The 22,301-nt window shown below is 32.0% G+C and overlaps 1 protein-coding gene across 1 annotated transcript in view; it reads right to left on the bottom strand.

The window, feature by feature from the left end:
* The window catches only part of LOC130451619 (hemicentin-1-like), a 321,757-nt gene that overhangs the window by 23,163 nt on the left and 276,293 nt on the right, over window positions 1-22,301 (bottom strand). Inside the window, exons 7-12 of the mRNA XM_056790757.1 lie at window positions 19,573-19,788; window positions 14,927-15,078; window positions 9,679-9,823; window positions 7,690-7,820; window positions 4,900-5,059; window positions 2,720-3,013 (exon numbers count right to left, since the gene is read on the bottom strand). Coding sequence (XP_056646735.1) covers window positions 2,720-3,013; window positions 4,900-5,059; window positions 7,690-7,820; window positions 9,679-9,823; window positions 14,927-15,078; window positions 19,573-19,788 — 1,098 coding nt within the window. The remainder of the gene's footprint in view (window positions 1-2,719; window positions 3,014-4,899; window positions 5,060-7,689; window positions 7,821-9,678; window positions 9,824-14,926; window positions 15,079-19,572; window positions 19,789-22,301) is intronic.

Below are 22,301 nucleotides of genomic sequence, written 5' to 3'. Positions count from 1 at the left end.
GGTGTGATTCCTTTGATGTCTAACGCGCCCTCTGTGGGCGTATTTTGTTTCCTTCTTTCCCGACGATATACACGCAAGTATTGAGGTTGGTGTACACTTATTTCATTGAGGTTTGATCTCTAGACACCAATTTCATTATTTATTCTCAATCACGTTTATAATATTTCAAATTATATTTTGTATCGTATGAACATTTTCTAATAGTAAATTTTATCTCAAATGGTTATTCCTTTCAGGTGATTTCCTTTAAGTGTAATTTTTATGTACTAATTTCAAATTTATTTAGCACACATGGGCTTAGTTTGATAACTGACTGAGATAATGTGTAAATGAGGTATTCTAAAATGCTCCATTGAACGCTTCGATCCCAACCATGAGCCTCGAGCGGTGACCAGAATGGGCCACGTGAATTATTACCTTTCGGGTAAATTGGAGGGTATTGTTTGAACAGAATAAAACTTCAAATATGAACTTAGGGTAGCAGTTCTGAGTTACGATTTAAGAATCATTCAATGCCAGCTTACAATTTATTATATTATTATTAAAAATATTATTAAAATTATAAAACTCTACCAACGAAATATCGTATTACCACAATTTCTGACCATTGCAATGAAATAGGATTTATTTATGATTCATATAAACGTTTTCAGGTAGTCCTAAATATTTTATTTATATGAATTAATAACAAACAAAATGTTTTGAAAGTAATGTATCGTAAATAAAATAATTCTTTCAAAACTGAATAAATCAAATTTAGGAACTTCGAGCTCTAATCACATCACGACAACGCGGTGGTATACTTCTGATCAAGTCCTCCAAGTAATATTGGTCCAAATTTTCACATTCGGTCATTAAATCTTCTTGCAATTATTTTAGGTTAGCTGGTATTGAATCTGTGGATCTCACTCTGCTGTAAATATTGTCCATACATGCTCGCTAGTGTTTAAATCCGGGCTGTGAGAAGACCAATCTAAAAATACACTATCTAATCCTTGAAGGTACTGATGTACTATTCTAGCGACACGGGGACTTGTATTATCAAAAATCATCACAAAGTAATTGCCTTTAAAAGGGGCATAAGGGAAAACATGTGGCTCAGGAATGTACCTATGAGCACATATGATCCTCAATGCCGTGTGAGAAAATATTCTACCTCAGAACATGATAAACTCTTCTCAAAAATTTGTTGGAGGTCTCATGTTGCAAGGCAAATACTTCTCACCAACTTTTCTATAAATAGGTATTCCCCAATCTCAAATATATAACCAAAATCTGAAGTTGTGTGAAATGTACGTACATTACCCCAATCTTGAACAATTCAGTTTGTAAGTTCTTGTGCGCATCTCAACCTAGCTTAATGGTGTTCCCTGATCAGTTAAGGAGCAGTGTCAGCTACTCTGAAGAATTAATCGATATTTCTCTTGCGTCGTTTTTGTATTTTTGTTAGCTAAAGTTCAACTAACGCTGATTTTGTAAGCAATGGTGCCACGCTCATGGGTGCTGCGATAGTTTTTGGGCAGAGTGTATTTAGGTAATTAAAACTCTTCGTAAAACACGTTGTGTTTTTCTTATGAAATGAGATTAAGTTTGATCTTAAAAATAATCAGTAGAAATCAAATCTCGGTACCTACCTTGCCGATACCTTTTTTATATGTATTTTTTCATATAAATTATTGCATATCCGTCTTTTTAAAATATTTCTTCCATTGGCCATCTCACATACTTTCATTCGACTATTGCCGTGTAACCTTTCTGTATTTACAGTAAATTTATTGGACTACTTTTCAAAGCAGATAACCACTAACAAATATATCGAAGTCTCAGGATTATATTCACGCAACTGTTCCTGGGTTTAAGAAATCGTTTTTTTTATGATAAAAATAAGGTTTAATTAACACTCCTTATTTTTTATCCATATTAATCCAACATCCGAAACAGTACTCTTCATATTAGCATTACAGCTATTCTATCTGTCAGATTTATGTGAAATTTTGACAATCACCGTAGCGTGAGTATAAACCTCCAAAAAGTCACTCTTGGGCCAAACTGTCCTCATATCTATAATATCATTGAAACTCACAATTCTTGATCATTATTTTCATGAATACAAACGAGGAGTATCTTTCTATGGTTGAATTTATAAAGTGTATTGCTGAAATGGGAAACCTATAGGGACACATAAATTGTAAGTTTTGTAAAATTTTGTAAATTTTGACAAATATTTTCATACATACACAAAAAATAGAATGTTCTCATTACCAATTGTCACAAACAATAAATCCATGACCTATGTTGTAATAATGAAAAAGATATACTGATATACTGTGCAATGTGCAACAAAATACACAGTATAAGTACAAAGAATTTACTTTTATTGGTGTTTTGAACACTGCAGTTCAAGACGAGATAGATTTTCTATAAATAGAAAAAATTAGTACCTTCATTGATTATGAAAACAAAATTCACGAGAAACAGTACGAAATCATTTCTACGAACCCTATAATTGCAGTTCTAGTAGTATCTGAAACAGGTTAATACTAATAGTAAGCCGATTGGAATTTAAAAAATCATCTATGAGTTGAAAAGTCAATTAACATATAATATTAACATAATAAATTAAAAATTAAAGGTAAGTTTTCAAAAAGAAATTTGTTAGTTTTAAAACTATATTTCCGATTGATGTCATTCAAAATAATAATCAAATTGTACATCTTACCAGCTGCTATGATGTGAAACACACAAGGTGTTCTCTGGACACCAATTGTATTCGATGCGTAACACAAGAGAGTACCATAATCGAGTTCAGTCATTGGTGTGTAGGATACGACACTGGCGGTTCCACTACGCGCTATGTATGACTGACTGACATCCACAGAATCGGCGGAATTGTTGAATGTCCATTTAAATTCCACGTCTGGAGGATTTGCATCAACTTGACAACTGATTTGCGCTCTTTCTTGTTTAGCAACTCCGTAGATTCTCGTTTGATTCGGTTTGCAACTTGGAGCATCTGGAAAAATACGCACAAATTTACCAAAATATTATTCAATGCAAAATCCAACATATGAAAATGCCATTTGGGTGAATATTTATAATATACTTATACAATACGAGGGCGGTTCATATACGTACAGATATCTGTGACTCTTTGAATTTCTCGCGTCTTAACTGTTTCTGTCAACGGACATGGTTTATTTGACTCCTATCAAAATTCGAACAAGCTGCGTTATTTAATTTTTGCTTGAGAGCTATTTATAGCAGAGTAGTTCATGATTTAAAGAAAAAATGAATTACTGAATTTGTAGCCTTTCAAGCAAGTGAAATGCCAAATATTTGAAATGGTATTAATTTTGAATGATTACTTAGATACGAGAAAGCTTTCCGCAAAGCCGGTTTCGCATTTACTCGCAATAGTGAGACTACTTCGCGGGAGTTTTTGGTGTTATTCAACCACAATATGAAGTTTTCGCGTCATTTCGTAACAGTGGATGCAAAGGGGGGTTACCACAACACGCCGGAGACCAATATAATTCAAAACAGTATGTTTCTTGCAGTGAATCGACGTCAAAGAAGAGCGTGTTTTGTGATACAGGTGGTTTTATCTACATTGACTAATTTAAGGGGTTTAAACCATCAATGAGAAATACTATGTCAACTTATATGGCTGGAATTTCTGCCACCGTGCTATTTCTACTGAAACACAGTATTTACACTACCAGTAAACCAACATTCACAATTATACTGATTAAAGGTAAACTATTTAACTTCAGCCTCTGAGGATGGTAACGTAGTTATCGAAATTCGCATAAGACAGTGTAATTGTGGGTGTTGGTGTAGTAGTATTGTAAACAGTTTCAGTATCATATGGAAAATTTTATTATAGAAAAGTTCATCTTCATGCAATGTAAAAACCTGCGTTCCATTAAAAATGTCACGGGCTTATTAAGCTGCTTTCGTCAATTGGTTCTTCTAAGCGTGGTACTACTCAACTCTATTTCGCTGTTTTAAGACTGTATGTTATATATTCACCTCTATACTTTCAATACTTTAGTAATACACAAGGCAAATTGTTCTAAAATGGAATATTCAGTCCTTTGTGCAAATTGCAAACTGCTAGGATATAGTGAATTAGTTTTCCAGAGCCTCGGGACTACCGTTTGAATACTTCATTCTTGAGAGAATAATTAATAGATTGATTAACAAAGGTAATTATTCGAACATTTTGTGGGTATATCAACAAATAGTTAAAGTGAAACTAAAAATTCACAATAACAATTAAATGACTGATTCAAAAATCTATGTACACAAAGAGGCACGTGACTTTGCATGTATAAGACTGGCAAGAAGAGCAAAAGACAGAGTCGGGGTATCCTCAAAAAAATTGGTGCGTGAATATCTTAGTTCAAACAGTACCGTATCGCGGGAGTTCAAAAATACCGGAAAAGATTAGTGCCCTAAATATACCTCAAACCAATGATCAAGGATACCAAGATACTGTCGCCAACTAAGGCGGATACATTTTACGATTTATTTCTGTCTGTCTATTTGAATATTTTTGGTCATTTTTATTTCGCAAAGTATATGATACAGGGTAGCAAGCCGAAAATGAGGAGTATGGAAACCTCTGTTTGGTTTAAGTTATTAACTATGCTAGTTACCGTTAATTATGGCGAAGAAGGAAAGCTTTATTAAAGATATTTATTACAAAAATATGTGGTTACATATACGTTGTACTTAATAGTATTTTGTGGATATACGAAGTGAATGAAAATGTTCACAATCGTGAAAATAATAGATTTTGAATACTACATAATATTCAGCATCCAATATGTTCCCAACACCACTAATTTATAAAAAAACTAACATTTCTATTGCATCATATATTAATTTACTTACACAGTACGTTTAAGTAGAACGGATTGCTTTTTCCGTCACCCTCCGTATTAAATCCAACACAAGTATAGTTACCAGCTGTAGATCTTGATACACCCTGTAAAACTAAGCTTTGATTTGTAATTATAATGCCAGCATTCACGTTGTTGCTTAGAAGTTTTCCCTGAAAAAAAATTACTTCATTTAGTCGTATTAATTTATTTTTTTTATTTTGTATCAGTAAAAATTAGCCGGACCAGACAAGTCCTTCATGCGACGTGGTATCATTTACAGAATAATGTAAAAGAAGGTAGATGGAGCTAAACCAATTATTAGGACAACCTACAGGGACAGGCAAAGACTCTCCTGGAAAAATATATCCAGAGAAGATCTGCTGAATGTATCAACCTAGGTAAGAACAATTTACGAATACTAAAAGGAGTCCTCCCGGGGCACTTTCGCCTCAACAGACACGTTAAGACGTTATACGTTAGAAGAAACCTTTATCCAGATTCTCTCGAAGTGTGAAACACTACGTAACTACAGAGCACTACACCTTGGAGTATATGGAATAGAAGACGAAGATATTTGACAGCTACATCCATCTCACATTCTGGATTTTTTAGAAGAAGTGGAAATAACAGATTAGCTGTAAACACTGAGTTTCCCAGTATCGCAGCTATAGATCCTCTGGGTCGTATTGTTTATGATATCAAACAATACATATTTTACATGTCATATTACATTAAGGAATTGTATATTTTCCTGATCTTTTCCTGATCAAAAATTTGTGTTTAGAGTGAGTCAACCTTGTGTACCTACTGGGCGTAACGATCACAAAGCACCTATTTTATAGACGTTTCACACAGATGGCTCAAGGTTGAATCATCTTTGTAATTCAAGATCAGAACCCTAGATGGATGCTAGCAGATAACTATATATCAAATTGGCGATTGTTGTTTTGTTTCGAATTTTTATGCATAGATCCATGATTCGTTGCCAGTCTCAATCATAAAGGCGTCTTTTGAATCACCGCGATTAAATTTTTTCAGGATTTAGTTGCACCAATCGACAAGAGTTTTTTTGAGGGATTTTCAAATTATGTGGTATCCAATGCGAACAAGTTTACACACCGCATCGATTTTTTTCTTGCACAACACCCGATTTTGGATGACCTTCACGAAATTCATCTTGTAGCGAATTGCGACCACGATTGAATTAAAAAAACCAGCGAAACACTGATCCTTCATCACCAAAGGTCGAAGCGAGTTGATCGGCACACTGCTGTTAGTTTCATCCATGTCAAAAGTCATAGAAAACCATCGTATGAAAATGTTCGCGATTCAATTCCAGATAAATCTTATCTGTAAACAATTCAAATAGAACTGGTTTGACAACACGTTCACTATTAAAAATTTCATTTATGGTGGCAATATCAGATTGCCAGATATCAAAACTTAAGTGTGAAACCTCGTATTCTGATTGCTAATCAATAAAAATAACAAAAAATCAGATAGATTATGCACCTTGTTTATATTTTTTAAAAATAACTTTAAATTGATACAGAACGCTCAAGGAAAAAATATTTGCATATGTTTGCGTAGATTATGGGATTTGCCTAAAGTACAGTTATTATGGATATACTCAAATTATCTTGAGGGTATTATTTATCATGATGAAAATTTCTAAAGATAATATCAATACTGCATATTGATACCACGGGAACGAAATGCATCCCATAAACTATTAATACACGAACTACATCATCTTTTAATCAGAACAAACATTGTACACATAAGTTACGATGGAGTTTGTAAGTTTATGGATTAATACAGGAACTTTCTCTATAACAAACTCCTACAAATTTTGAATCGAATTAGAATTACGTTCTCCTTGGTCTTACTCAATTGTAAATAATGAGCATCTATTGAAACTGAAACATATTTAGGCTGGATTATCTTATAAATAGGCCTCAAGCTTATTTCTAACTATAGGGGTAATCGTGAGTAGAAGTGGGTTATGCCAATTAATATCATTCATTGTAGCTTTTTTCGAATTTTCCATCGTGTTTACAAAATTCAAATATGTTATCCCATTTCACAATCACGACAAATTCTAATGCTGATTTTTCCGTTTACTGACGATATAGCCAATACAAAACGATGCATTAATGGTACCGTCACATCACCACTTTTGAATATCCGGATTTCAAACAAAACAAACGTTTACGAGGATACTCGTACATTTAAATTCCTAGATGCGAATATGATCAAAATTTGATGTTTGTTACATACATGCATCTTGAACTTCCTTCCTATACTAATATTTTATATTACACTAATACGCCGTATTAGTTACTAACAGAAAAAAAATAGAACTAATGTACATACACACTGTAAGAGGGAATATATTTTAACTGAAATGAATAATAAATTTGATAGATTTGAAAACATCTATTATTGCAATCAATCGAAACTATGAAGACAATTACAATAGAAATATATATTACTGAACTGGAAGCGATTTTAAGACTACTGGTTCAGGGAAATCCACTGTGGGATGCGTGCCGACAGCATTTTCTTATGAGAACCTATGTTGTGTGACGACATAATTCATGCAAGCAAAAATGTTTAAAAAAAGTTAATAAATTTAAGAAAGCTGTAATACGTGGGGAGAACAGTTTATCTTGTGAATTAAAAAAAAGACAGCTTGATATTTTGTTATTTTCTGACTACTGTGTAACATTAAAATTGTAATGGAAAAAAGCTTTACACTGGAGATAAAAAAGTCAATATTTTTAAGCTTAATACTCACGTTATGCCTCCAATCTACTCTATATACCGCAGGATGAGCCTTAAGGATACAGTCAAAATAAACATCAGTGCCTTCCCTAATGGTGTTGGGATTCAGGGAAGTGCCCAAGATAATTTTCGCCTCTGGAGTATCTATAAAATTAAAAATAATCACCAATTATAAGGAAACTCATTTAGTATTTGCTTTTATTATCATGGATATCATTTTTCTCTATACATACTATGATTTTAAATGAAAGTTTTAATTGGTTATATTTTATTACCTAGTACATTTCTCAACAGTTTCTAGTATAGTCAAAATATAATTTAAACATAAAACCAATGTAAACTACATAAATAAAAAGAATATTTACATGTGTTGTTGATTGTTGATGGTCTCAAGACATGTTAAAAGGTAGGGTTTTAGTGGTAGTGATATTAATCTATCCAGTGTATCTGGCAGAAAGGAATTTATAGGAGTAAGAAACTAAAAGTTTAAAAAATTGAGTGAAAACTTCTCTTTTACAAAACACACTTCATTCAAAATTCAATAAAGAAAGAAAGAAACAGAGAAAGTATTAGTTTTATAAGATCAACTTTACATTTCTGTACCTATTTATATTTTTTCAATTTGTCACTTTCAGGATCTACAGTTTAAATATTTTTTGAAAAAAATTATATCAAGATGGACGACAAAAACTTTATTTTTCTAGTGCTTATTAAATAAAGTGTGATTTTTATTTAAAGTTTCACTCAACTTTCTACATAAGACTAAAAATAGTTTTAGTTTTAGAGAGTTTACAAATTGACTTTTTGATCCACGTTCATAATGAGATTCGATCTACTAACCATAGGAGCCGCGTTCTGTTTTGAGACCTCGTTTGGCAAAATGGTCATATACATGATTCACTTTTAAACAAAATCCTCATAGAATACATAAAATTTGGCTGATGTGGTTAAAAATACTACTATGTAATGACAAAAATACTGCACGAAACATTCTGCTGCAAAAAATTGATATTTAATGAAAATTTCATTGGAAAATTCCGTATATACAAGCTAACAGAGAAGTTAAGCAATGTATGGTAGGAAAAAATGTTTTTACAAAACAAAATCACATTTATACCCAACGAAGTTGGAATAATAACTGAGAAGGTCATAATTTCATAAATAAAAATTTGGATATTCACTAACCATTTTATTAATAATTGCATCTGAACTTCAAAATATTACTGGTCGCTGTAAAGTATTTGATGCCGAATAAGATCACATTATCTGTAATCCAAAATCATGAATTTCCTGGAAGAAATCGGATTAATAGATAAGCTGTATATTGAGCTTTTCCCGTGCCACACTAAAAGAAATAGACACAAGAGATCCTTTGTGTCCCAGTGTATATGATACCTTGAATTACTAAGATCTAGCTACACAGCTAACAAAAATGCTGCTACTTTATTGGTACCGTTGGTTAGGTAGTAAAAAATATCATTTGATAACATGGAGGCAACTGGAAGCAGCATTTCAGTACTCGATTCTGCTCAAGTGAGAATCTTTCTCTAACAATAACCATACAGGGAAGAATATCATCTTTCGCCGTCCATTTTCCGCTAAAGAAAGACTTTTCGTTTGGCTAAGTGATATGTTTCAAATATAATGAAGAATGAAATTAACTAGTTGCAGGTTGTTCGTCTCTCTTATCTATTTTGAAGATCTTTAATCACATACAAAATGTCAAATTTAAAAAAAAAATGAGGATATGTACTTTATACTTTGATGGTTTACTAATCAGGTAAATCTCGACGCATACTGGTGCACATGATGCCCGCCTAAGAGCATTTATTCAGTCCGGATATTTGGTCAACAATCCAATTCGATTCGCTTCGGTGTGCGCTGAGTTACTGCGTCTATGATGCAATAAATCCAATGCACGTAGCCCACGCTAGGCTACGTGTGATATTTTTGGACAGTAAAATGATGGTGTATAAACTATTTAATATAAAACTATACTTACAATGTATTTCCAATGTCCAACCATCTTCTAAAACAACGGAGGATATTATTTTATTTTCGGCTTTACATGCAAGGTATTTTTCGTCGTCTTCTTTTTTTGGTATGAACGTAAGGATACTTGTTGTTGTATTGCCATCATTTGAAGTCTGCTTGAAAAATCAACAAAAAATCATGAATAACCACATATCCGTATCTACGTCAATACAATGAGGTCCTTAAGTAATGAATCAATTTATTTTCTACGTTAATATTAATTCAAAACAAAAATTCCGGAGCAATTTTCACACGTGAAACTACCCTTTCTGAATAACATTCAACGCCGTAGGGGTGATAACTACCCTCTTAAAAGCTTCAAATGAGAAGAGGTGGAGTATGATATCGAGCTTAAAAGGGTTTGCAGTTCTGTATCCAGGAAGATAGGACTTTTGGATTTTTGGACGTTGGTAATAAGAATCAATTTTTAATTTTTCAATTTGCAACACGAAATTCAGACAAGAGGAAAGTTTATTGTCACTCATTCAATTTTCAATGAAGTAGTAAACTTGAATAAGATAAGTTGCTGAGGTATATCTAGGTATTTTCATCCATATTTTCAGAGTTTTTGTGATTCATATTGTCCAAGAAACTCCAGCAAGGAAAATGGAATAATGGATTTTATGTACAAATATTATCGTCTAACTTAGGGATTTGAAATGATGTACAGACTTTTGTTAGAGCATGTAAGCATTGTTTACGTTCTTTATTTCCTCTCAAAGGAAATCAAAGGATTAATTTATAACCCATTTCTGAAAACAAAACTGTGAAGTTCATTTTAAATTATACGCGCTATTCACCTTCCAAGGCGCTAGAAAACTTCAAAGTACAGAAGAAAATCTCAAACTAAACAACCAAATCACATCTGTAAATTCTCTCATGCAGTTCTCTCTTATTTTTGTACTCATTAAACACCGAAGCGTGAATATCCAGACCGTATTCCCAAAGTGATCTCCGAAGTGGGAGAGCATTAATAGAAAATGTTTTAACATTAATGTACGTACTATAACAGAAATTCAGTTACAGAAAATATCCTATGCATACAAATGAGCCGGATCTGCATCAAATTTTATAAAATGACGGGATGTAAATGCTCTTGAGAACTCGCATAAAAAAATGTCACTGATATGTAAATGCATACAAAAGCAAATTAGTTATTTGTAATGGACTTTTTAATGAGTACACACTGAATTTTGATGTGAGTACAGGAACAGATACTATTTTAGTCAAATTAAATGAAATCGCTAATCAAATGAAAATTTCGTTATCTGTGACAAACACTATGACAATTAAATATTTTTATAGAAAATTTACATGCAGATTTGAAAAAAAGGCTTTAATACGAGGCAAAGAAAAAAATTATCGACTGATATAAAATCAATCCAAATTGAACTAATGACATTCTAAGAGCTCAATCAGGGATATTATCATTGTGGATTCAACACAACCAAAAAGGCATGGGGTTGTTTTTATTTCTAAATCAGATTAAAGTGAAATAACTAGCCTACCGAGAGAAATTTTGCGCTGAGTTTGTTGACCATCATGTGTGTCAACATTTAATCTATTAACTCCGTTAGTTAAATGAGTTAACCACGAATTAATTCGGTTAAAAACTGGTTCACGTTTATTACTATTAAAATGATTGATAAATTCATTTAAATACTGACGTGTACCACGAATTTCAGTAAGATCATCTTTAAATGTAAATTTTTTTGCTTGAAATGAAAAACTAACAAATAAGAAAGCAGTCGTCACTTTTCCTCAACTGTATCAGGTACAGGTATATTTCTGATGCTGATCTATTGAGAGAGATCGTGACTTTTTCCATGATTTGTTTGCATCATTCTAATATTCTATATTCAAAGATAGACATTAGAGTCGAGACGTAACGGAAAATCAAATTGAAAATTACAACTACACTTAATTTAAACAAGTTGTTAAGAACGAAAAGAAATAAAAATATCGACATGAAATACCAAACGGAAATATATTTAAGCAAATAAATGACATAGAACTTATTGAAAAAAATAGTTGCTTTGTCTAAAAACAGAGTAAATTTTGTATATACTGATTTTCAGAATAATGCGAATATGAATATTGTAATTATACGGGAACAAGTCCGTAATACTAACTAAAATTGAATTGATACCAAAACGAAACTTTTAATATTGATAAAACACACCAACCAAATAATCAGCAAATAATACGTTTAACTGGGCGCCAATAAATACAATTTTTTCAAAATTAATATTTACGATTTTTTTCCTTTCAATAGTTTTCTTATTTCATGTTTTCTCTGATTTTGTTGTTTTCCAAATAATAACCGAATTTATGACAGACAATCTCTTACAAAAGATGTATCAAAGTGCTGATCGGTTCTGATCTGTTCCGCATCGTCTGATTGAGCCCTGAGACCAGTCAAAAAGTTTTTAATATTCATAGTTGTCTACATTGTCTACTTTCTGAAACTGCTTGGTAACTTTGAGGAGCTCCAGGACTTTCTTGGTGCCTGTCAAGAATTAAGTGTCTCCTTGAGGTTAGTTTTCAGATTAAACTATTGGTATGCGGTAGAGTATTCGCTGCAGTCGGTGTGGATGTGCTTAATAGACACAGGAACGTGACAACTTTGGTGGAGAGGACGACTTTCTGACGACATCAAATAGGTAAGATATGTGATTGATGCAGAGTCTTCTTATTGTCCCAGCTTCTCTTCTGTAGTACTCTTGCTCCATATATCGCGCCAAAATTCTTTGAGGCTTCTTTGGCATGGTGATTTTCAGATTCGTTTTCAACGATTCCAGTGAAGCCATATGAGAGAGACTGTTACGTCAAGAGCAATGATAGTTTGGTAGATGGATTATTAGATGGTCTGTGAAGATGGTTTGAATTGATTGTATGGACGAAAGAGAGTCAGTACATATGGCGATATGTTTATGGGGAGGAGACATAAATCTGGAAGCTTAAAGGATGATGTATAGTCCACCAGTGTAAACAATATACATTACACATCGAAGGCAAACGGAAGGAACTAATGAGTTCGTAGCCGACATTCTAGAAATGCTTTCTCTACAAGAACCCTAGGGGATTCATGTTTATTGTAAACGGTAAGGGAGTTGTCTACTATGGAAATATTTTTGGTCTAAGTGGAAAAAGAAGGCAAAGGAAGTAGGGAAACCCAAATTTAATTATCTGCTTTGGTTTCGAAAGAGCTTCCACGTAGATTACGGGTTATTAATTAAGAACGAACAATAGAATTATTACGAAAAAATTTGAGTACAGAAAAATATATCATTTTAATCAAATTAAATGGAATCGTTAATCAAATGAGAATGTCGTTACACATGAAAATTTGAAAAATGTTTTAACAAGGTTCAAATTTCTATTCGGAATTAATCAATGATAAGAATGAAATAAAGCACGAAGAAGGACGAAGAGACAATGAGCACGGTAGGCCGTATTCAAATATCTTCTACCTTGAGTATTTGTATCTCTAATATTCTTATAATGCTTTATTAATGATATCTGGTAGACCGAACTAAAATTTCAAACCCTAGTATCGATTTTCGTTTATCTTTATTATAACCAATATTTACCAAACATAAATAAAGACAATCGCTATATATTATTGCCTCTGAGAATTGTAACAGAAAATGTATCATATATAAATAAATAGGTATCAAGGGTCCAGCTTTCAAGTTCCAGCGTTTCTATAAGTCTGTCCATTAATTTATGTTCTTATCCACACGTATATAATTCTCTTTTATATATCCGGTGCTATTATTTCCAAAACATGAATTCTTTCAGTACTTTTCACCCCCCACCCCACTCCTAACCGCGATGTATTGTTTTTATTCAATATTCTATTCAAATAGTAGCAAAATGCAATTGAAATAGAACGTTATATTACAGGATTACAGCTTAAACTATTCACTTAAATAAATACGCGTATTTGACTAAATGTTTTAGTATGGGTATGAGAAATGACAACTTAGTGTAATCGTCCTTTCTCCACCTCACCTAGATGACTTCTAGTACTGCATTGAATAATAGAAACCTTGCATGTGATAGTGTAGTGATCTCCAAAGCAATTTATTGAAGGCAATAAAACTCATGTTGTATTTATTGACGAATAATTTTTTTCAAACTTCTGTGCTGTTATTTAATAGTCACATCTCGTAGTTTTTATACATTATTTTAATCTGGAAACTACTGGACATTCCACACATTCGATTTCTTCGGAAAAAAGGTTTATTGGTAGAGTTTTTGCTTTGATTGTGAATGAGAGGTCATTTGCGAAGCGATAAAAGCGCTCCGTTTTAACGTAATGTATTGATCTCGTGAACCTTGTTTGCCTAAGCATACAGTGTTGAAAAAATTTGTTTATATTAAGTCGATCATCAATCATTTCTTTCTGATCTTTGACTTTTTACTGTTTAGAATTATTCAACATGCTTCAACAGTTTGTGAATCTTGGAAAAATGTAAGTGACAGCGTTGCTGAAAATTCTGATTCAATTCTAACAATTACGAATTTCTACGTATAATTTCACTCAACGAATTCAGACTCATAACAGAAAACTTTGTTTTATCAGATAAAAAGTTATTTGTGGTCCTGTGCCGTTCGTTCGGTATATCAAGAGGGAAAAGAGAGGTGAACTTTTTTCTACTATAGCACGGAACCAATGACCCGAAAACTTATTGGTGTGTAACAAACTGAATTGTAAATATTGAACTTATAGTCACCGACCTGTGGGCAGCAAGTGCCAAGACAGAAATTCGGTTAGTGAGTGTTTTGAGTCGAGATAGACAAATGTGAAGAAATATCTTCGGTGTAGAGGTTCATTTTTATTCGACTTCTACAAAAAAAAATGTGGTGTGCGATATTGAAAATTCAAAAGATCGAATATTTGCTTTGAACATTTTCATAAGTATCACGATTTCTATTTTGTTTACAGGATATTCACTCAGGATTTTCAATATAAATATCTGCTATCAGAAGTGATAATAAGACAGGGTGTCGTAATATAATGTACACAGTAAATAACTGCGGAGGTAATAATTTTGAGAAAAGTGATAAGTACAACAGAAAGCAGATTTACTATCGTAAAGTAGAAAGATTGGAAATGATTATTATTGGGAATATTCAATTGAATTACTCAATTAAAAAAGTGTGACAAAAGTACATTGTTCATTTTTATATTTTACTTATATTCTTACCGTGTGATTTGTCCTTTCGAATCTTTGGCCGTTTTTCCACCATGTTATACTAGCGGGAGGTCGAGATCCGGAACTTTGACATAATAAATCGTAGCGTCTTCCAGCTGACAAGGGTTGATTGGATCCCAAAATTTTCACGTCCAATGGACCGACTGAAAAATTTGAAATCCTTCATGTATGAAATCTATCTTAAAGATATATAGTGTTTTCTGAATTAAAATTAAGCATGTGTCATTCAGTCAATATATATTTTTTGATATATTTCCTAATTCAAGAAATTGACTTTGTGATAGCTTTCCTATATTATCCAAGGATGCTCTCCATTTCATCAAATGTTTCCAATAATAATTCTGTTTGCCGTTAAGAATATTTTATGATATCGGTGATAGACTTAAAATGGACTGGTATTGTTCATTTATTTCTTTTGAAGGTCAATAGATTTTTTCGGTAAAAAGGTTGTTATTTCGTTTTTCAGGATTTAAAGTTCTAAAATAATGATTTTAGCATTTGTAAACCTTATTTTCTTTCGGAATCAAGTTTTAATTGGAAAAGTACAGTAAAGTAGTTAATATTTTTTGACAAGTAACTGTTTGTAGTATTATTACGATAATTGAACATACAGATTATAATCCGAATTTTCCACTACAATTTTGAAAAATAACATGATTGAGAAGAGTTAGAGCATATGAATAGATGCCTTTTAATTGTGGCTGACATATCAATTACTTCCAGATTTACTATAACGTTGATTTTTTACTTTTATATGTTAAACTCGTGCATATTATATTTCAACATCTACTATTTTTTCTTTTTCTACTCTGATTTTGTATTGTACTATTTTTATAAATCTGTTTTATTTCTTCATTACATTAGTAATTCTTCAATAATTTTTTTTAAGAAAACCTGGAATATCCCACTATCATTGTGATCTGATCATTATCACGATCAATAAACAATTTTGTTTTATCCTAAATTACTATAAATGCCTGTAAGGTCTCAGTACTCAGTAGAAGCTACTTCAATTATTATAACTATAATTATTATTGTTTACACTAAAAATAATATCTAAAATTCGGCACTTTGCTCTGCTTTTGAAGTTAGCTCTTAGATAACTTAGATCTTTGGATTATTTGGGTGTTGCTTTCGCTGGCACATCCCCATAGTTGAATCCCGTAGGTCTATACCGGTCACAGGATTTGTTCATATACAAGTAATTTATTAAAAATTAGCAGGGTGGATTAAGTCTGAGTCATATTGGTTAGGCAAAAGTTTGTTCAGTTTGTATTTGAGCCCTTCATGCCAAACTTTGTCAAATGCCTGAGCCACGTCTAAAAAAACAGAGGAGCCGATTTTTTCTTTTCTAGTGATTTTTATATGACATGTTATCCTATGTACTTGGTCTACGGTGGAGTAGTTTGCTCCGAAGCCAAACTGATGTGAAGGGATTTTAGTTTTCTTTCTTCAAGTATAGGATTTAATTTCTTAGTACATATTCAAGGCGTTAATTTGATTATAGCTTGAGTCAACGCCAGGAGCTTTCGTCGCGATGATATTTACTTTAATCATTGTGGATATTTCCTTTAAAGTAGTATAAGTTACCTTCAAGCTGTCTTGATTTTGTATTAACTGTTCAAGTCGTTCTTCTCCTTCGGTAGCTGTAAAAGTGTGTGCTAAATGTTCTACAAATCTATTTGCTTTTTATTAATTGTTTTTAGCCTAGCTACCATCTTGTTTTTTGATTGGAGGATATTAGGTGCATGGTCTCTTTAATATTTTGGTCGTCTTTCATTTGTCAATTCGTTTAAGTAGCCACTTATAATTTTATTCTTGTTATTTTGAATTTTCCTTTTCAGTTGTTGGGTAGCATTATTCAGTCTTGTCTTCTGGAGCTCTAGTTTGATGCCACCTGCCTCTCAGTTTGCGCTTTTCATATATTAGTGCTCTTAATTCGTTTGGGTTCGTACTATCCCATGCAGCTTTTTGGATATAGTTGACTAGTATTTCAACATTCTTATCTAATTATTCTTTCGTTTTGAGACTTACTAAGAGAATGATTTGTTCCTCTAATATAGTTTGGAAATTCTGCCAATCTGTTTGTCTGTTGACTAAGTATTTGATTCTGTATTAGTCCATTTGCATTTCACTTTAGAATTCTCAGACTAATTGCCGCCATTTAAAAGCCTTTTTGGTATAGTTCCTTCAGTGCTGTATTCCATCTATAATTTGCTGGATGTTCTCCACCGCCATGTACGCATTTTGGTTTTGCGTTTCTTTGTTTGTCACATGCAACTGTTAAGAGTTTTGCAGTGCATCTAACGCATTTCGATTCTCTTCTGCAGTAGCTTCGAGTATTTCCATATGATTGGCATTCTTTGTATTGCGCTACCGATTTTGACTTTTTGAATGGATCTATAGCTACCTTCATATTAAATATATCAGTAATTTCATGTATTTTACTGATATTTTCATCATTGCTGAATATGAACATGCACATGTTAAGTGGTTGTTTTGTATTTTAGTTTTGGGAGTACATCCAATATTTTATATCTTTCATTTGTAAAAATAATATTTATTTGTCCATAATAAGGGCTCCCTTTATGGCAGTTTTATGAAGCTTTTTACCATAACTCTGTTTGGTCGGTTTTCATACAAGTGTCACAAGAAATTGTTATCATTAAATTTTCTAGTCATTACTTTGTAGTCTTGGTCGTTGTCGGCGTTAATTTTTGCGCTGGCATCACTCAGCACTTTTATATTAAATTCATTGGATTAGCGATTTATCCATTTTATGCTTTTTACAATTTTTAACTCAAATCCACTCTGCCACCGAAGCTCATTCATCGGTTACGTAATCGATTTTCTGAGTTTGGTTTTTCTCTATAAATATTTTTTTTAGTTCTTTGTTGTTCGTTCTGTGATCTCGCACAATTTTTCTGAAAGTTAACATTATTCTGTGGTATTAATAATGCCTCGTTGGTTGTTTGTATCATATCACCTGATTGTATTATCCTAAATAATAATCTTTTCTCTATACTTCCACATAGCATGCATTATTTTGGAAGCACCGGGACTATTTATCAAATTCAACAAATTTGAAAACAAAATATTGTTATCACGTTTTTATTTCGTTTTTGTCGCTCTACTTGACCGATTTCAATTCGATGTTTTTGGGACGAAATATATTTTAATTTAAGAGAGTTTTCTTGCATCGAAGTACTCGATTTTCCTTTTTGTCTTTTTTGAGTCGTTAACTGATATTACTCCGCCCATATTCTATACTGATAGGCATTTAAAGTTAGAGAAAAAAATTAATAGCTTCATTATAAAGTCCCTTTAGACTTTAGACTAAGCGATTTGAATTACGGACATAGGATTCACTACTCTTTCTTAGCGAATATGCTACACTGTTGGAATCAATTTATTCAAAAAAAGGAAAAACTAATTTTATTGTAAACCCTTACATTTTATTCATTATTTACTATAATCTGATTATGAAATCTTGAAATTAATATTAAGTATATCCTCTTTTAGCAGAATTGGCCGCAAAAACACTTGTGGCATTGTTTAGCGCACATGTCTGGTGAATCACCAGGTCAATAAGAACTTTTGATCTGTTTTCGTCTAAACCAATTTCGAATTAAGACTTGATACATATGCTTGTATAGAACTTTTTGTTCATGTTAAGCAATTGTTATCATTTTTACATTGGAAATTGGGGCACTCATTTCAACACTAGAATCCAGCAAATCCCTTAGAAGGTCCGCACTTCTCTTACTGAAATCTGTTATCAAAACTTTATTAGTTCTTGAGAGAGACAATGATTCGGAATCTTGTAATAATCGTAAACTTTTTCTATGAGAAATATCAATCTTAGAACAAGTAAAAGTGTAACAGGATTTACATGGAATACAATTTAGAATTGGAGTTACAACTGAACTAATGACATTCTAAAACAAAGTTTTTAATAATATTCATGGTTGCGCACTGTATCTATGCAGATATAACATATATGAATGTTTAGTGAACCCTAATTTAATTCACTGCATTTGTAACGAAAGTGCTTTTACGCAGCTAACGGGTTATTAGTTGTAAACGAATTATAAAATTATTTTCATAAGTATAATTACGAAAAATATTGTTTCCAGCAGTTTTTTCTAGGAGCGAATTTTTCCATTCGAATGAAATGAAAGCCTGACAGCAACGATAGGTAGGAAACCCTTCTGTAAGGAGAAATTAGAAATCTGTCTTCATAGTATATGTACAAAATAGTGCTAAATTTTTAATTGATCGGTTAATATTTCATTTTCTATTTTAATTAATTTATTTTAGCTTGAACACATCTTTTTTCTATTTAGACATACAGTTAAAATTTTATTCAAGGTTTTTATTGATTTCTTGAGAATTCAAAAATATATTTTTCAATTAATCAAACTTGTGATTATATTTTGTAGGTGTTGATTCTTGAAGAAAATGAATATTATATTAGTAGTAATACGGAAACAAATCAAATAACTTTTAAGTGTTTTTCGATGAAAAATTAATCTATTTTTGTTGAAATTAAAACATAAGTGTCTAAACTGACTAAATTTCTGAAAGGTAAAAAATAAAACATTTAAAAGATCAGTTACTAAATTTGGGTAACTTACAATTCATATCTATCTTAAGAGATGATGTCAATGGTGGTGTCCTGGGATTGTTGGATGCTTGACATGTTAGCTGTTTACCTACATCATGACGACCCAGCCTATTAACACGTAATTCACTACGTACTTGAGAAACTCCACCATTGTTTCCCAAAAATACACTAGCGTTACTAACTAGTACATCGTCCCTGTACCATAACACTATCGGCAATGGTTTCGCTGAAACAAAAAAACAATTTCAACATACGTTTGTGGTTTCAAAAACTACATTTAGATCGGTTTTTACGCAACTTTTCATCGTTTCTAGCCTACGTACGACCAACTGTAATCACTAATTCTCAACAGTTAGGTAGAGTCAATAGTAACACAAATTTGTATTTCTGATCCTCATAGTTCTCCAGAAAAACTTTATTTACTTTTCTATTATATGAGTTACTGTGTACTATCTATAAATCTATAGATATATTTTATCTCATTTATAATTTTAACATAAGACAATGTTTTCAAACAGCTATAATCAGAGATGGTGTCAATTAATAATAGGTTCCACAACTGTTAGGTTTTGTGAAGAAAACTTTATACATTATGGCATATTGCTACTCGATGTACATGGTATTTATTTACAAACAACAAATCTAACATATTGTAGGCATGGGATGATGAAACATGAGGTTTCTGAATCTATTGAACAGTTACACTGTCGAAGTGGATAAACAAAAAATAATTGTGAGAAATCAGTCGTATTGTTTATAAATTAATATTTATCACAATTCATTCATTTGATATTAGGATAAATACTATCTCAATTTCTTCACAATATCAAATCCATGCTATACCAGGTAGCGAAGTAATTAGTCCTTGCAAGTGCATATTGATTATTACAAAGCTGTTATAAGAATTTGTTTGTCATCAAAATTACACTCTCATAAAGTGTCGGTAAATCATATCCAAATCATGAATAATTTTCGATTCAAATGCGATGGATTCTGTACCGGTGATTAATGTTATATTAAATACTGAATACCTAATGGAATAATACGAATATTTATTATTGAGTCTTCATTAAAGGCTTCCATCAACCGATAGTATTGTACATTAACCGAAGAAAGAATCCACTTGAGCTTATGAATATTATTCATTTCGAGGATTCCGTATAACATGTATCTTAGGTTTTAAAAACTTTTGAAACAATATATTTGAATGCGTTACTTCAGCTAAACTTCCATATCCATATTGATACCTATAAGTTGAAGAACAACACGAGACATTGAATATGAAACTTATGTTTCAATGTATTGCAGCTTTGTTTCACTTTCATCGTTCATACTTATGGATATATTTTTTTTGAAAATGGATTATTGAAAAATAACAATAAAGTCCACTTGACATTGAGTGCAGTATGAAGGAAGACGCAGTTTATCTGAATCGGAAGAATACGCAGATGAAGGTCAGTAACTTAAGTAGCAACCATGATACAATGGTTAATTAAATATAAGGCCAGAGCCTATTATAATATCAAAATCATTCTTTATATACAACAATAAAATAAATGTTGTATGTGTGCCCAAGTTGAAAATTGAGTAGTGGCAATAATACCAAGAATTATTTTCAATGGTCTATCTTAGGAATAGGAGAACTATTTAAATAACTGTTCAATTAACATTCAGAGTCTTGATACAAATTTTCCATTCAAATTCCAATTGATTATTTATAAATGCAAATTTTCGCGAAAAGTGATGACACATTAAATTCCTTTAATAACCGGTAAAGACGAGAAACGCAAAATACTTAGATGTGGAATATGAAGCCGTAAAAATAAGAATATTCCCTTAACAACTAATTAAATTTAAAATAAGTTTGTGCAAATAGAGAATTCAGAGATAATGCTACTTTTAGAAGGTACGTTTTTGCTGAAAATTATCATTTAAGTGGTCTGTTACCTCTCCTCTAGACAGAGTCGGCGCAGGTGCTATTTATTCTTCTCTCCTCCACTTTCTTAATTAATGGGTAAAATTATATCAATATTTTCATGTATTTATTCGAATCAAATGAGTTTGATGGCGGATTTGGAGCCATCACTCAACAAACCTTATCGAATCATTATCGTATGACCTTTATGTGGCTTTGATCGCGTTTTAGTCTGTTGAGATTGTGCTTCTTGGCGATAAGGCCTCTAATAGAACTGAAAGTTGATATAACTTTTGTCAATCACTCCATAAACTGCTTGTACATTGTACCAACTAGTTAAAATAGAAAAATCTATGAATGTTTGCGTTGATACCACGTAATTGGTAAGTTGGAATTTCTGGAACCGTTGGTGATATTCATACTGAACACAATGCTTGCGCTACTACTACACCAACACTCACAATCACACTGTCTGACATGCGGTTCGATAACCAAGTTATTGTCTTCGGAGACTGAGAGTGAAATATAACCTAATAACTTTTAAAAGATAAGATAAAAATTGACGTTACGACTAATTTTATATCTTCATCAAAATATGATATTGACACTGACAATTTTCAATCAAAATAGAACTTTGTTCCAATAAAATTAATGAAATATTGATTAATATAAATACGTGTCAATATCATATTTTAATAAAGACTTTAGTTTACCTTAAGTGTCTGAAGACGATAACTTGATTATCGAAACGCGCGTGAGAAAGTATAATTGTGATTTGGCCACATTTTTTGAGGGTCTCGTGAATAGCGGTATATCATTTTATT

The sequence above is a fragment of the Diorhabda sublineata genome, chromosome X (assembly GCF_026230105.1).
Source record: "Diorhabda sublineata isolate icDioSubl1.1 chromosome X, icDioSubl1.1, whole genome shotgun sequence".
NCBI classification, from domain to species: Eukaryota; Metazoa; Arthropoda; class Insecta; order Coleoptera; family Chrysomelidae; genus Diorhabda; species Diorhabda sublineata.
This window is presented reverse-complemented; position numbering and strand designations above follow the sequence as displayed.